General features: G+C 42.5%; 1 protein-coding gene across 1 annotated transcript in view; it reads right to left on the reverse strand.

Annotated features, from left to right (window-relative positions):
* Nucleotides 1-13852, reverse strand: part of ESYT2 (extended synaptotagmin 2) — a 67205-nt gene that overhangs the window by 41702 nt on the left and 11651 nt on the right. The window contains exons 2-3 of the mRNA XM_032237989.1: nt 1935-1976; nt 756-890 (exon numbers count right to left, since the gene is read on the reverse strand). Coding sequence (XP_032093880.1) covers nt 756-890; nt 1935-1976 — 177 coding nt within the window. The remainder of the gene's footprint in view (nt 1-755; nt 891-1934; nt 1977-13852) is intronic.

A 13852-nucleotide genomic window follows, 5' to 3' on the forward strand; every position in this document is an offset into this window, starting at 1 on the left:
AACATAATCTGGTTCTCTCTTAAGCAAGTCTGTAGGCATACACACTGGTGTATTTGTGTAAGTGATACTTAGACTATGAATCAATATTATAGGTAGTCCTCACTTATGACCCAAGATTTCTGTTGCTAAGTGAGACATTTGTTAGTTTTTTCCCTTTTTATAACTTTTCTTGCCACAGATGATAAGTTAGAAAACACTGTTGTCCAGTGAATCTGGCTTCCCCATTGACTTTGCTTTTCAGAAGGTTGCAAAAGATTATCACATGACCCCGGGACACTGCAAGTGTCATAAAGACATGTCAGTTGCCTAGTGACCTAATTTTGATCATGTGACCATGGGGATTCTGCAATGGTTGTGTAAAAAAATGGTCATGTCAGTTTTTTTCAGAGCTGCTGTAACTTCTAACAGTTACTAAACAAACTTATATTCTAAGTCAAGGACTACGTATACAGGATTCCTGTAAATTGTAGCATTCACTAACCTGAATTGTAATTCAAATAATCAGAAACAAGACTTTGGAACTAAAAAAATATTCTTCCATCAATGATAAAACACATTCAGAGAAACACACTCAATGAATTTTTTTTTCATTTTTTTTTCCACGATGCCAATTTTTTGCTTTTGCTTGTCTTTTGGAACAAATCTGCTTCTCTGTGCAACAACTAAATGTTAAATAAAATCAAAGCCCTCAGTGACCTCAGTATAATATATGATGATTCACTCTAGTTTCCAGTGTAAAAAAAAAAAAACCATACCTGATTCCCTATATCAATTTTTGTGAAACTAAAAGTACTCAAATGGCTGTTTGCTCCTTTCACTGCAGGCTCTATTGTTTCACGGAAGAGCTTCTCAATAAACTGGCAAATGAAAGGCCACATATGTTTCACAGTCTGCAAAAGGAAAAGAGACCACTAAGTTTTCGATGTTAATCCATGATCATGTTATTAGCCCCATTTCATTTAAAATGTTAAATTCTGTATAGTTAGTCATTTATATCAATTTACCTTACCAGCGCCTTAATTTTTGTGGCCTCTTAATGCTACTTCATTACCATATAGTGTTCTACTGTATATACTCATTTGACAGTGAGATGAGTGGCATGTAAATTTAATAAATGACAAAATTTATGATTGTGTAAAGATAATCTCAGTGTGATTGTGATGAAAGTGTCTATAGTAATAGACTGATTACCTCCCTGGGTTCTTTAGAAAAAGCCCATAAATATTTTAATAAAGTTTATTCTTAAAATTTGCCAGATGTTCTCCATACTCTCTTCCGTCAGCTGAGGTCATTTTTAAATCTCTAGCTGCACTTCACTATATTTTACTCTGCTTTATGCTTGAGAAAACAATTACACTGAAGGAAATTTTTTAAGTGAATATTGATTTATATTTACATTCGATCACAATAAAATAAGAGGGACAATAAGCAGTCTAATAAATAACTGAATTCAAGTACACAGGACATGTTATATTCTATTTCTATATCATTTTCTATTGTAAAACAGTATGTGACTTGCTGAGTGCCCCCAGACATGAAGCTAACATATTATTTTAGTAATCCTGAGTTGCCCTAATCAAAATACCTCCTTATTAATTATATATTTTCCTAATTAGCCTTTTAAATAAATAAATTGGTATAGTTACTAAGGGTTAACAGCAACATGACACCACATAATCAGCAATCTTTTTTTTCTTTTAAAATCCCATATAGCATATAAAAGCTAGTGAACATTATATTACAACTACAATTTCAGAAAGATGAACCTTTTTGTATTTTGTACAACTGCTACCTAACTTTCAAGTCCAACAAAACAACCTTTGGATCTTTTAGAAGATCCAAAACAAAAGGACACCAAGTAAGAAATCTATTTTGCGACACAGACAACATTGCATACTTTTACAGTCTTCTAAGCAGTAAGAATGTCAGTTTACCTTATTTAGCCACTCTGCTCTTTCAGTATCTGGAAAGTGGACCTGGCATTAAAAACAAAAGTTACAAATTAAGAAAAAAAATCTTTGAAAAGGAAATCACAATGACTAGAAACAAAATGGAGGAACTTGAAAATAGGAAATGGCTTCAAATATATTAGCAGCTACCAGGGATGGGTTTTGGGTTCTTCTACTGCCGGTTCACTCAGGGACACGCTTCAGGCATGCGGGCACTTGAGGCGTGCTATGCACGTATGCGGAGTAGATAAAAATGCTTGGTGCTACCTCCGCTAATAGAACCGGTTCGGGGGCGTGGCTAGCTGAGTTACTACCTACTCGGCCGAACTGGTCTGAACCTGTAGGAACCCACTTCTGGTAGCCATTGATTACAATTTTCCCATCTAGCAGTGGCTGAATGGAAAATATGGCCTGGTAATTCTGAATAAATAAGATGTATCTGATTTTAGCATAAATTTATATATTTAGAAGATATAATTCGGTTGCTAAACTAGTGCTCCTCAAACCATAATCTAAACCACTATGTAAGCCTTTCCCTCAGGAATAAAACTAATAATTCCATGGGTGCTAGGGCTGGATAAGAAATAAAGATGCTATTAGCTTTTAATGTATATATTGCACAGACTCACAAACTTTGCTGCAAACTAATTATCTATTACACCTTTACACAAGCAATTGAGGAACAAAACACAAAGTGAGTTTGGATAGTCCTCCCACTTGCCTGCCCAAGCCTACCTAAAATATATCAGTAAACCTGGATCCACAGTTTGAAAAGACTTTACTGAAGACGATTTATTGAAAATGTATTTTCATCGTTAAAGTTAGTTCATACAGGAAGACCAGGAATCATTTTCATATTTTGCTTCTTTCTTAAATTTATATAATTTAATATTACTGGTAGTCCTCTACTCACAATTGGGACCAGAATATCTGTTGCTAAGCAAGATGATTGTTAAGCAAGTCACGTCCAATTTTACGACTTCTTTTGCCACAGCTGTATAGTGAATCATTACAATTAATGAATTAACTGTTGGTAAGTGAATTCAGCTTTCCCCCATTGGCTTTGCTTGTCAAAAGCCATATGACTAAATGATGATCATATCATTTCAGGATGCTGTAAACATATGCCAGTTGCTAAGCAGCTGAATTTTGATCACGTGACTGTGGGGATGCTACAACAGTTGAAAGTGTTAAGGACCAGTTACAAATCACTTTTTTCAGTGATGTTGTAATTGCAAAGGATCATTTAATGAATGATTGTTATATTGAGGGCTACCTGTATCCCCAGAAAAACTATGAAAAATTTGACCAGTGATCTTCTAAGTATTACATCTTCAAACAATATAAAAGCATAATATATAATATGCTAACCACAATATTTTGATGCTCTTGTCACAAGAAATTATGATTTCCTTATGGATGAGTGAGAAAGCCTTTGTTTACAGGCCTCAGATTAGCTAAACTGGAAAGTAAAATGAGAGAATAGAAATTAGCAACCCACTTCTATACTGTTGCCAAGAAAATGGTATGTGTATACCTATATAGTTACCAGAATTAAGATAGAACTTTTTTTAAAGGATTGAATGAAACACACACACACACACAATTATTCAGTGTTACCTAAAGAAATGTAAATATAGTAATCCTTGACTTCCAATCATAATTGAGCCCAAATTTTCTGTTGCTAAGTGATACAATTTGCCACAGTTTACAACCTTCCTCACCACAGTTGTTAAGTGAATCACTGCAATTGTTAAGTTAGTGGCAAGGCAGTTAATGAATCTGGCTTCCACGCTGACTTTGTTTTGAAGCAGGAGGAGCTGCTACAATTCGCCTAGGTCCGGGAGAACCCGTAGTTAACGTTATGGCCTGTTTAGAGAACCTTCAAATCCCACCCCTGGCTGGCCCCTCCCATCCCACCTCTCCCATTCCTCACCTCTCAGGAGTCTCCACACAGCCCGTTTTGGATGTGAGGTGTGAAAGGCCCATGTGGAGCCTAGGGGAGGGGGGGAAAGGGCCTTCTAGAGGCTCGAGGAAAGCCTCAGGAGCCCGGGGAAGGCAAAAATGTCACTAGGTCATGCCCACCCGGCAACCAGGCAGAGAATCTGTTGCTAAATTTTTTGAAGCCCACCCCTATTTTGAAGCCTTGAAGATTGCAAAAGGGGAATCATGTGAGCCTGAGACACTGCAAAATATGAATCAGTTGCCAAGTATCTGAAATTTGATCCTGTGATCAGGGGGGGATGCTGCAATGGTCATAAGTGTGAAAACAGTCATAACTCATTTTTTCAGTGCCATTGTAATTTCGAACAATCACTAAAATGAATGTTCCTAAATTGAGGACTACCTGTAATTAGGGAGGCATATCTTAACCCTTCCCTCCTGATCCATATTACCATTGCAATGGCTGAAGCATTTACCCCTAGCTAAAAACTACTGTATACCAACCACACCCTTAAGCTATACCTAACCAGCCTTAAAACTGAACCAACCAGTTCAGATCCTTCAGCTAATAGTTTACCAGCATTCTGGAGATGAACTTTTATGAGATAATTGACACTCAGTAATGGCATTTTTATTGATGCTTCTGGTTCACTCCAGGGGGGGAAAAACCATAAAAACAGATGTTTGACATTTTTTAAATGGCTTGCATATAGATTTTTTTGTTTTGTTTCAAACTTGCAACAACCCGGCTAAAAAGGTTAGTGGTTATTTTTAATGTGCTTAAGTACATGAGAATTATCAATAATATATATTGGACGCTTCTAAGTATTATTATACAATATTTTATTTATACAGAACTCAAGTACAAGGGCCAGTCAAATCTGATGCACCCGGCAGATTTAAGCAATGTCTCCATACAACTTACATTCAGATCTATTCGCAGTCCAGGAAAATTAAGACTACTTTTTTGAGTCCAAATAAACTCATATTTTGGCATACCATTGCCAAAAATAATTAAGTTCTATATTGCAAGATTATAAGCACCTATGAAACAACTGAGAGTTATATAGAAATCTTCAAGTGACAACAGGCATTTTCTACAATGTTATAGTCATTTCTTCTATCTAAGTGTAACAATTGTGACAGATCAAAGCGCCAGTGTCAAACTGACCTTGAGTTTGCGGTTGGCAGATTAAATACCAAACATGCATGTTCACTCTTTCAGGATTTTACACATTTAAGGAAGTCTCTACTCAGAAGCCAACAAAAACAATTCCCTTAAATACCAGAGTTTAATTTTAGTGACAAGTGGTTTTGAAGAAAATGATTGTTTAAAGTGTTTTTTAAAGGAAGTTTTGTAATAGCATCATTTCTATGCCTCAACCTCCTGGTTAATACTTTTCCATCAACTTTCGAAACCATTTTTTAAAATTACAAACCACTATTAGCACCACCTTAGTAGGGGTTAAAAGATTTTACAACTGAGTTATGCAGATCATCATGGTTTATTTCTTCATTTCCCTATGGCTGCCTATCTCATATAATTTACTCTAGGCCACAGGTGTCAAACTCACAGTGTCACAATGCCATCACGTGGCGTATTGTGATGTTTTATCCCTTCGTGGAGCTGGGGTGAGGGTGGCCAGCACGTAACGTATCCAGTCCATGGACCGCCAGTTTGACAACCCTGCTCTAGCTAGTTCACAACAATCCATAAAAAAACCTTAGTTTAAAAACAAAAGCACCCTTCCTTTTCAACCTATACCCCATACCAGACCAATCATCCTTGTAGTTCACTCAAACCCCATCTTAGCCCAATGATTGAGCAAAGAGACCAGTCTTCACAGCCCCCTGGAAATCTAAAAGGGTGGGGGAGCCACTGAGAAAGTGTGACTCAGGTGCTAATATTTAAGGGAGGAGATCTAAAGCATGCCCACCCTAGAACAAGGAGAGTTAGTAGTGCAAGTAGCTTCGCCTTTCCCCTCCCCACCTCAAAATAGGCTAGTATTTTAAACATCTACTTTTATCAATCCATTCCTTGCAATTACATTGGATTGTTTTTTCTGCATCCTTGAATTGCATAAGATATTAAGTTCCTCAAGCTTTCTAAAAGAAAAGAATCACAGCATAAAATTTAAATTAAAAATTAAATTTGTGTTCTATATTGTGCAATTTGTTTTCCAAATAAACTACAGATTCTCAGTTTGCAATACATTACTAGGACAAACTAAAATAATTAACAAGTTGCTCTGCAACCTGTACAATGGAATTAGATAATACTTTATATGATTATATTATCCGTGCGCCTTTGGCATTTAGTCATGCCGGCCACATGATCATAGAGATGTCTTTGGACAGGGCTGGCTCTTTGGCTTTGAAACGGAGAAGAGACCGCCCCCTAGAGTCAGGAACAATTAGCACATATGTCCAAGGAGAACCTTTATCTTATATGACTTAAGGAGAAAATAGGAAAAATCCCTTATTATATTCAATAGAAAAAGAAGTACATATATTGCATCCTTATAAAAACTATCACCATAAGCCATTTCATTGCCTGTACTTGCTAAAAGAAGTATATTCCATTATAATGCAAAGTAAGCTGCCACCATGTATGTACTTAAATCATTTTTAGAAGCCAAAGAAATACAAAGACATATGGTTTAGAGAGAAATTCAGTACCTATTTTATTTTCAAGCATATGGGCAGTTTAGCTTTGAAAAAACCTTTGTCATTAAGCAATAATTAATTCTGAATCCTAGCCTGAATGTTAGAGATTCATTAAAAAAGAGTATTAATATAACAAAACATTTCAGCAACTAAAATGAGTATTTAAATGATAGGAAAAAGCAAGATATTTTCTAAAAGCAGGTGTGAAGCCTGAAAGTAAATAAAAATGTTATCAATTCATACACCAATGCCTCTTCTGCAGATGTAAGTAAGATCTTATTTTTTAGATCAAATTTGAGAAAGCCCATTTATTTCCTGCAGTACAATATTGCACCGTGTATATGGAAACAAGAGAATCTGGATATATGAAGCAACTGAAACCTAGTTTTTAGTTATCTGAAATGTAGTCTCCCTATAGATATATTTTCTAGTACATTTTTTCATTATCCAAGCTGGTACATCTTTCATTTACTCTCACAATGGGACTACAGAGTGACCAACATTTTTTTTTTGAAGACTGGCTTAATTCATGACACTACCTTTTGTACAGCATAACAGGAAAATAAATGTAAGCAAGGGAAATGTCAAGGTTGTTTAGAACGAGTTCTAGCAAGTGAATGCCACGCACGAGCAAGATTTTTATGCACTAGGTGCTGTTGAGACCAAATTTCTAAAAAACGTTGCTAATGTCAATCGTCCTTATTTATGACCAGAGATTTTTTATTAGTGACACTCTGAAATGAGATTGCAGTATTCAATTTAAATGTACAAAGCTTCTCAATGCCATATCGCTTTTTCCCTTCAAATGGCTGCTAGTAGATTCCAAGAATATACAGATCAGACACATCCTGTCCATCAAGCAGCCTTTTGCAGCCTACTTTTTTTTTAACCTAACAGTAACTTTACAGTGGCTGCCACCATGAAAGACATGCTCACTAAGCACTTCACCCAGATTCTGTGTTTGCACTGCCCTCACAGCCATGGAACAGTTGATTGGATTCCAAGTATTTCTTTGCAGCTCACAAGGCTTTTTAATTTATCTATGTAGCCCTTTCTCCTTGAAGAATTGTGCAGGCCTGATATACAGGTAGTCCTTGATTTATGATTGATCGGTTGGAGACTGTTTGAAGTTACGAAAGACGCCCAAATGGTACTATTTCGAAGTTCTGATGGCCACCCACCCCATGCAGTCATGGATCTGCATTTTGGATGCTTCAACAACCAGCCCAATCTAGACCGTTTTGACAAAAAATGGGGCGTTGGTTCTTACCTGATACGCCCCTTCTCTGGGCAGGTGGAGACAGCAGTCATGCACAGGTTAACTCAACCAGTAACCAATAGGACTGAGTCTACTGATTTGACATCATAGCCTCTGAGGAGAGTCCTCCTGCTTCTTTGAGAAGGAGATGTAGACTGCTGTAATTTAATAGGTTGCTCTCGACATTCACCTCTCCAGATTATCACAATACTGCCCTTCTGCGAACTAGGCCCTCACAGAAAAAGAGGGTGGGGATGACTGCTGTCTACACCTGCACAGAGAATGGGGTGGGGGCAGATATTTGGAAGTCTCAGGTCTTGAGAGCGATGGAAGACCGAATTTACCTTAGGGATAAAAGTGGAATCGAGGCGAAGGACCACACATCTGGATGAAAGACACACAGACCAGATCTGACAGAAAGGGCTGCCAACTCAGAAACCTGTCGCGCTGATGTGACAGCGACCAGGAAGATCATTTTCAACGTAAGGTGTTGCAGCGAAGCTGATCTGAGAGGCTCAAAGGATGGTTCTGTGAGGTAGTCAAGGACCTTGCCGAGATCCATGAAGGGAAGCGATGGACGACCAGCGGGCTCAGGTTAGAAGTTCCCCTGATGAAGCGACGGACGTAAGGGTGCAAAGACAGAGGCTCTTCGCGTTGTAAGGAGAGAACCAAAGAAAGAGCCGCCACAGGGTGTTAGGCGAAAGTCCCCTGTCAAGGCCCTGCTGTAAAAACGCCAAAACATGGGCTACAGAGGCTTGGAGAGTGACAACACCTCGAGACATCATGTTATGAAGGTCTGCCACGTAGATTCGTAGATTCTGTTGGTGGATGGGCATCAAGACACCTGAATAGTCCAGGTTACTTTGTCAGAGAGACTAGCCGCTTTCAAGGCTGCCTGCTCAGCCTCCAGGCAGTTAGGCGGAGCCAGTGGAGGTCAGGGTGGTGAATGGACCCCTGAAGAAGGGAGCTGATCATGGGAAGTCGCCATGAGGGACCCACTGATAGGTTGATCAGGTCCGCATACCAGGGTCGATGTGACCAATGAGGGGCGATCAGGATAAGTTCCGCCTCCTCTTCCAGCATTTTGCATATCGCCCTCTGTATCAGGGGGAAGGGAGGAAAGGCGTATAGGACCCTGTGAGGCCATCTGCACGTTAAGGCGTCCGCCCCTTCTGCACCTGGTGTCATGTAACGAGAAAAGTACCTGGGCAGCTGGTGGTTGGAGCTCATTGCGAATAGATCCAGCAGTAGAGTCTTGTATCTGGTGGATAATTGTCTGAAGATACAACGATTCAGGCTCCATTCCACAGGATCGATCGTTGTGCAGCTCAGCCAGTCTGCCCGGGTGTTGTCTGTACCTGAGATGTGTTTGGCATGTAAAGATAGAAGATTGGTTTCCCCCCAGATCCCTAAGCGAAAGGCAGATTCCATGAGCAATATGGCCCTCATTCCCCCCTGGCAGTTGATGTGTGCCTTGGCCGTTGTGTTGTCTGTCCGAATCAGCACGTGGGAGTTGCAAATCGATAGTTGGAAGTGGAGGAGGGCCAGATGAATGGCCCTCAACTCCAGCCAATTCATGCAGTGAGTAAGGTCGGAGTCCAATCAGAGTCCTTCAGCCACCTGATCCTCCAGGTGTGCCCCATCCCATCAGACTCATGTCTGTTGTGACTACAAGCCGTGGGGATCCCTGAATAGGGACCCCGAGAGATGGTCAGGGAGACCCACCAGTCCAGACTGTCACCTCTGGCGTCAGTCTGACCTTCACTAGGGAACAACTGCTGTTGGTCTTCTGGTACGGCAATAGAAACCACTGGAGGCAGCGGCTGTGAAGCCATGCCCAGGGGACAATGGAGAAGCATGAGACCATTTTCCCCAGCAGTTGGGACAGTTGGAGAAGTGGAACCAGATGCTTCCTGCATACTTCGTTGGCTAGGTCCCTGAGGCTGACCTGACATGCCAGAGACAGGAAGACCTTCCCCTGAGAAGAATATGAGGGTCCCTAGGTGGACCAGCCGGGGTGTGGGAACAAGGTGGCTCTTCTCTCGGTTTATGGAGAAGCCCTGTTCCAGGTAACAAAATATCCATATAGGTTGGCTCGTAGGTGGGCTGCTACTACAGCAAGCAGTTTGGTGAACACCCTCGGGGCAGAGGACAGCCCGAAGGGAAGAGTCCAATATTGGAAATGACTGCCTGCATAGACAAACCTCAGGAACCGTCTGTGCTGTTTGAGAATGGGCATATGAAGATAGGCCTCTGTGAGGTCCACTGATGTGAGGAGATCGTCTTTGCGCACGCTCTCCAGAATGGATAGGAGAAAGTGCATTTTGAATCTCCTGTATCTTATGAATTTGTTGAGAAATTTGAGGTCAAGGATTGCTCTCCACACCTCCCCCCCGAAGGCTTTGGCACAATAAAGTGATGAGAGTAAAAACTCCATCCCACCTGGCCTGGAGGGACAGGTTGGATCGCCCGAATGTGAAGCAGATGAAGAATGGCTTGTTCCACAAGGAGCCTCTTGTGAGGATTCCTAGAAATCGGGCACGTGACAAAGTGGTTTGGAAAGCTGGAGCACAGGTCCAAGGAAAGGCCGAATCTGATTGTGGACTTGACCCACATGTCGTTGGTGATGTCATCCCAATGATCCGCGAAGGCCGCTAGACGTCCCCCTATTGGGAGATCCTCCAGGCAGTCATTTCTGCCTCTTAAAGGAGCGGTTGGAATTGTCCCTGAAGGATTTCCTGGACTGAAATCTCTGGTTATTTCTGCCTGACCTATTTGAAAAGGAAGGTCTCTGTCTGGGTGGAGCCTGACGTTGCAGACGGGCGTTAGAGGAACCCCCGTCATGTACTCAAAAAGGATGCCTACAGTAGAAGGATTGATTCCGGCCTCCCTGTTTTTTAGTGGCTGGTTGTAAAACTTTCCTTTTATCCTCACCCTCCACTAGAAGAGGCTCTAGAGGAGGTCCAAAGAGAAGTGAGGTAGGATAGGGAGAGGAAGCCTGGGTCTCCGCCTGCCACTGTTTAAGCCAGAGTAGCCGTCGGGAGGTGATAGTGGAAGCAATTGATTTGGACGCGGGGCGGGCCGCATCCAAGGAAGCATCAGCACCTTTAATTTGTTAATGTCCCTGCGGGCCCTAGAATCCCAAGCAGGGACTCTCTCTTGAAATTGTCTCAGCAACAGGAAAGCAGAACGACTAAAGAAAGATGCTGAGGTAGCTGCCCGAACGGCCCTTGCTGAGGCTTGATGTCCCTTGACCAGCGTTTGCTCAAGCCTTTTGTCCTCAAGCCTGCGGCCTCTGCAGCTCCTCCTCAGGAGCTGCAGAGGCCGCTTTAGGAGAGGACAAATTTAAAACAGGTAAGTCAATGGAGGGTACCTCAAGAGCTTTGGATCCCACATTATACAGGCGTTTGTCCAATGTGTTGGGGAAGGGATCTGTACCTGGTGATGTCCACTGGTTCTGGACCATGTCGATGAAGAACCTGGGCGAGGGAATCACCTCCTTTTCCACCTTGGGTTTGATGAAAAGGGGGTCAGTGGTATCCGACTTATCAGCCTCTGTTCCCTGAGGAGTCTTGGGAGGAGGGATGCCAGCAATTTTCTTGGCCTTAAAAAGGAGAAAAGAAGAGCCCTATAAAGGTAGGAGGGTCGGGAGGGAGACCTTCGTCCTCAGATAGGTCCAAATCTCACATAGGACGTTCCTCCTCTCCGAAAACCGAGGGTTGGTTGGAGGTTCCAGGAAGCTCATGTGATGAAGAAGCTGAGGTCACCATTCCTGCATCTGGAACTCGAAGAAGAGGAGGACCTGTGTGGAGTAGAATGGTTAGAGGACCTGTGTCTAAGACCTACTGCTATGCCCTGTTCAATGGCAACGGATATGATAGTAGCCATGTCAGGTGTGTAAGTTGGGGGCCTGAACGAAGGAGAGGCATTCTCCTGGGATAAGAGTTCCCCATCAGGAGTGAGGCTCCTGTCCCCATCTGACTCATCCCCATTGCAGACCTGGTTGCCTGAGACCCTGACCTCCTCGATTTGGATTACGAATGCTTCAGGAGATAAATCCAAAGATAAATCAGGAGGAAGGCTAGGCTCAGCAGGCCTTTGGGCCTGGAAAGGATGAGGCTCTGAATGGTTGGTCTTGACCCTCACCTTCCTAGGAGGTGCCTGTGGTGCATTGCCTTTGTGCTGTGAAGGGGCATTAGCAGTGGCCCTGCGACTAGTCCTTGGGACCTTGTCAGGGGGCTCATTAGTTGGAGCCTCTGGGGCAGGCCTGACACTGTTGGATCTGGGCACTGGAGAGCCATTGGAAGGATTAGGGGCCTGGGCGGGTGGAGGAGCCTGTGGCTCATTGGCAGGAGACGAGGCCATGGCCAGTACTCACGACCTGATTGATCTGAAGAGGAGTCTCGAAATGACCACTGGAGGACTTCGTGCCAAAACAAAATGGTCACTGAGGCTAGCCACCACGAGGTGGAGGAGACCGCAGAATGATGGGGCTGATAAGGGCCCTGAATGAAGGCCACCGAGTTGGAAGCAGTGGAGGCGGTGATCAGCGGCAGTGGTGTTTAGCAGCGGTGGTGTTTAGCAGCGGTGTTCAGCGGTGGCAGCCGCACTCAGGTGGTGGAGGTGCTGCTTTGAAGTGGCGGCGGCAGCGAATAGTGAGGCAGCGAAGACAGGAGTGCTAAGCATGGCCTCCAGCGGCCAGTGCCCAGCAGTACTTCAAGCTGCCACAGAGAGATCCGGCAGGCTGAAAGCCTCGAAGGAAAAGAATCTCTCCTGACCACACTTTGCAGCAGTAAACCGAGGGCTAAAAAGCCCCGGCTCCAAGAAGAGCTGTCCTCAACGTTCCTTTCTCCAATAGGTAATTTAGATGATGTCCCAATTGAAAATTTTAGTCATAAGCCAATTTTAAAAGATTTAGAAAGTCAATCCAGCAATTTAAATTAATAAGTTGAGGAGAGAGCAATCAGCACAGCCAGTCCCACTCAAACGGAGTCTAAAAAAGTGGGAGGACTCTTCTCAGAGGCAATGACATCAAATCAGTAAACTCAGTCCTATTGGTTACTGGTTGAGTTAACCCATACATGACTATTGTCTCTACCAACTTTGGAGAATGTCCCATTGCAAACAATGAATTTGCTTAATGACTGCCACAAAAATGGTCATAAAACCAGGTAGATTCCATGAATAACCTGCTTTATGACCACAACCAAAATAGGCAGACTCCATTATGATCTTAAGTCAAAGATTACCTGTAAAGAAAGCATGTCTTTCCAATTCAGATTTTATCTGGAAATAGCAAGGATTAAAGAGGAGCCCCCCAAAATAGATCTTTTATTATTGATCAGGGAAGGGGGGAGCGCAATGGCTCAGCGGTTAAACACTTTTGCGGTTTGAGACCTGAACTCCGAACAATAGGGTGGGCTTCCGTTATTTGCCCCAGCTCCTACTCACACAGTAGTTCAAAAGTATGCAAATACAAATTGATTAATAAGTTGCATTTTGGTGGGAAGGTAACAGTATAGCCATGCTGGCACATGATCATGGAAATTGTCTTCCGAAACGCTGGCTCTCTCCAGTAAGAAATGGAGATAAGCACCGTGCATTAGAGTGAGACACGACTGATAGGAAAATCTGTTTTTACTATTGATCAGGGCCATTTCTAATTTTACTTAGTCAAAGTGAAACTGCCATATTTTTTAGAGTATAAGATGCACCTTTTTCTTCCCCAAAAGAGCGAGGAAATGTTGGTGCATTTATACACTGAATACAGCCATTTTTGCCCTCCCGAAGCTCCTCTCCCACATCAGATTTTGCGAAAAATGGGCCGTTCTTTGCAAAAACGGAGGCCTTTTTGCCTTCCACCAGCAGCACTCTGCAGGCTTTAGTAGGGCTGGGGGAAGGCAAAAATGCCTCCATTTTTGCAAAAAAGGGCCTTTCTGCAAAAACGGGGGTGTTTTTGCCTCTCCCCAGCCCTGCTGAAGCCTGCAGAGTGCTCCTGGGGGCCCGGGAGGACAAACACTTTTTTTCTTACTTA

The sequence above is a fragment of the Thamnophis elegans genome, chromosome Z, assembly GCF_009769535.1.
Source record: "Thamnophis elegans isolate rThaEle1 chromosome Z, rThaEle1.pri, whole genome shotgun sequence".
NCBI lineage: Eukaryota > Metazoa > Chordata > Lepidosauria > Squamata > Colubridae > Thamnophis > Thamnophis elegans.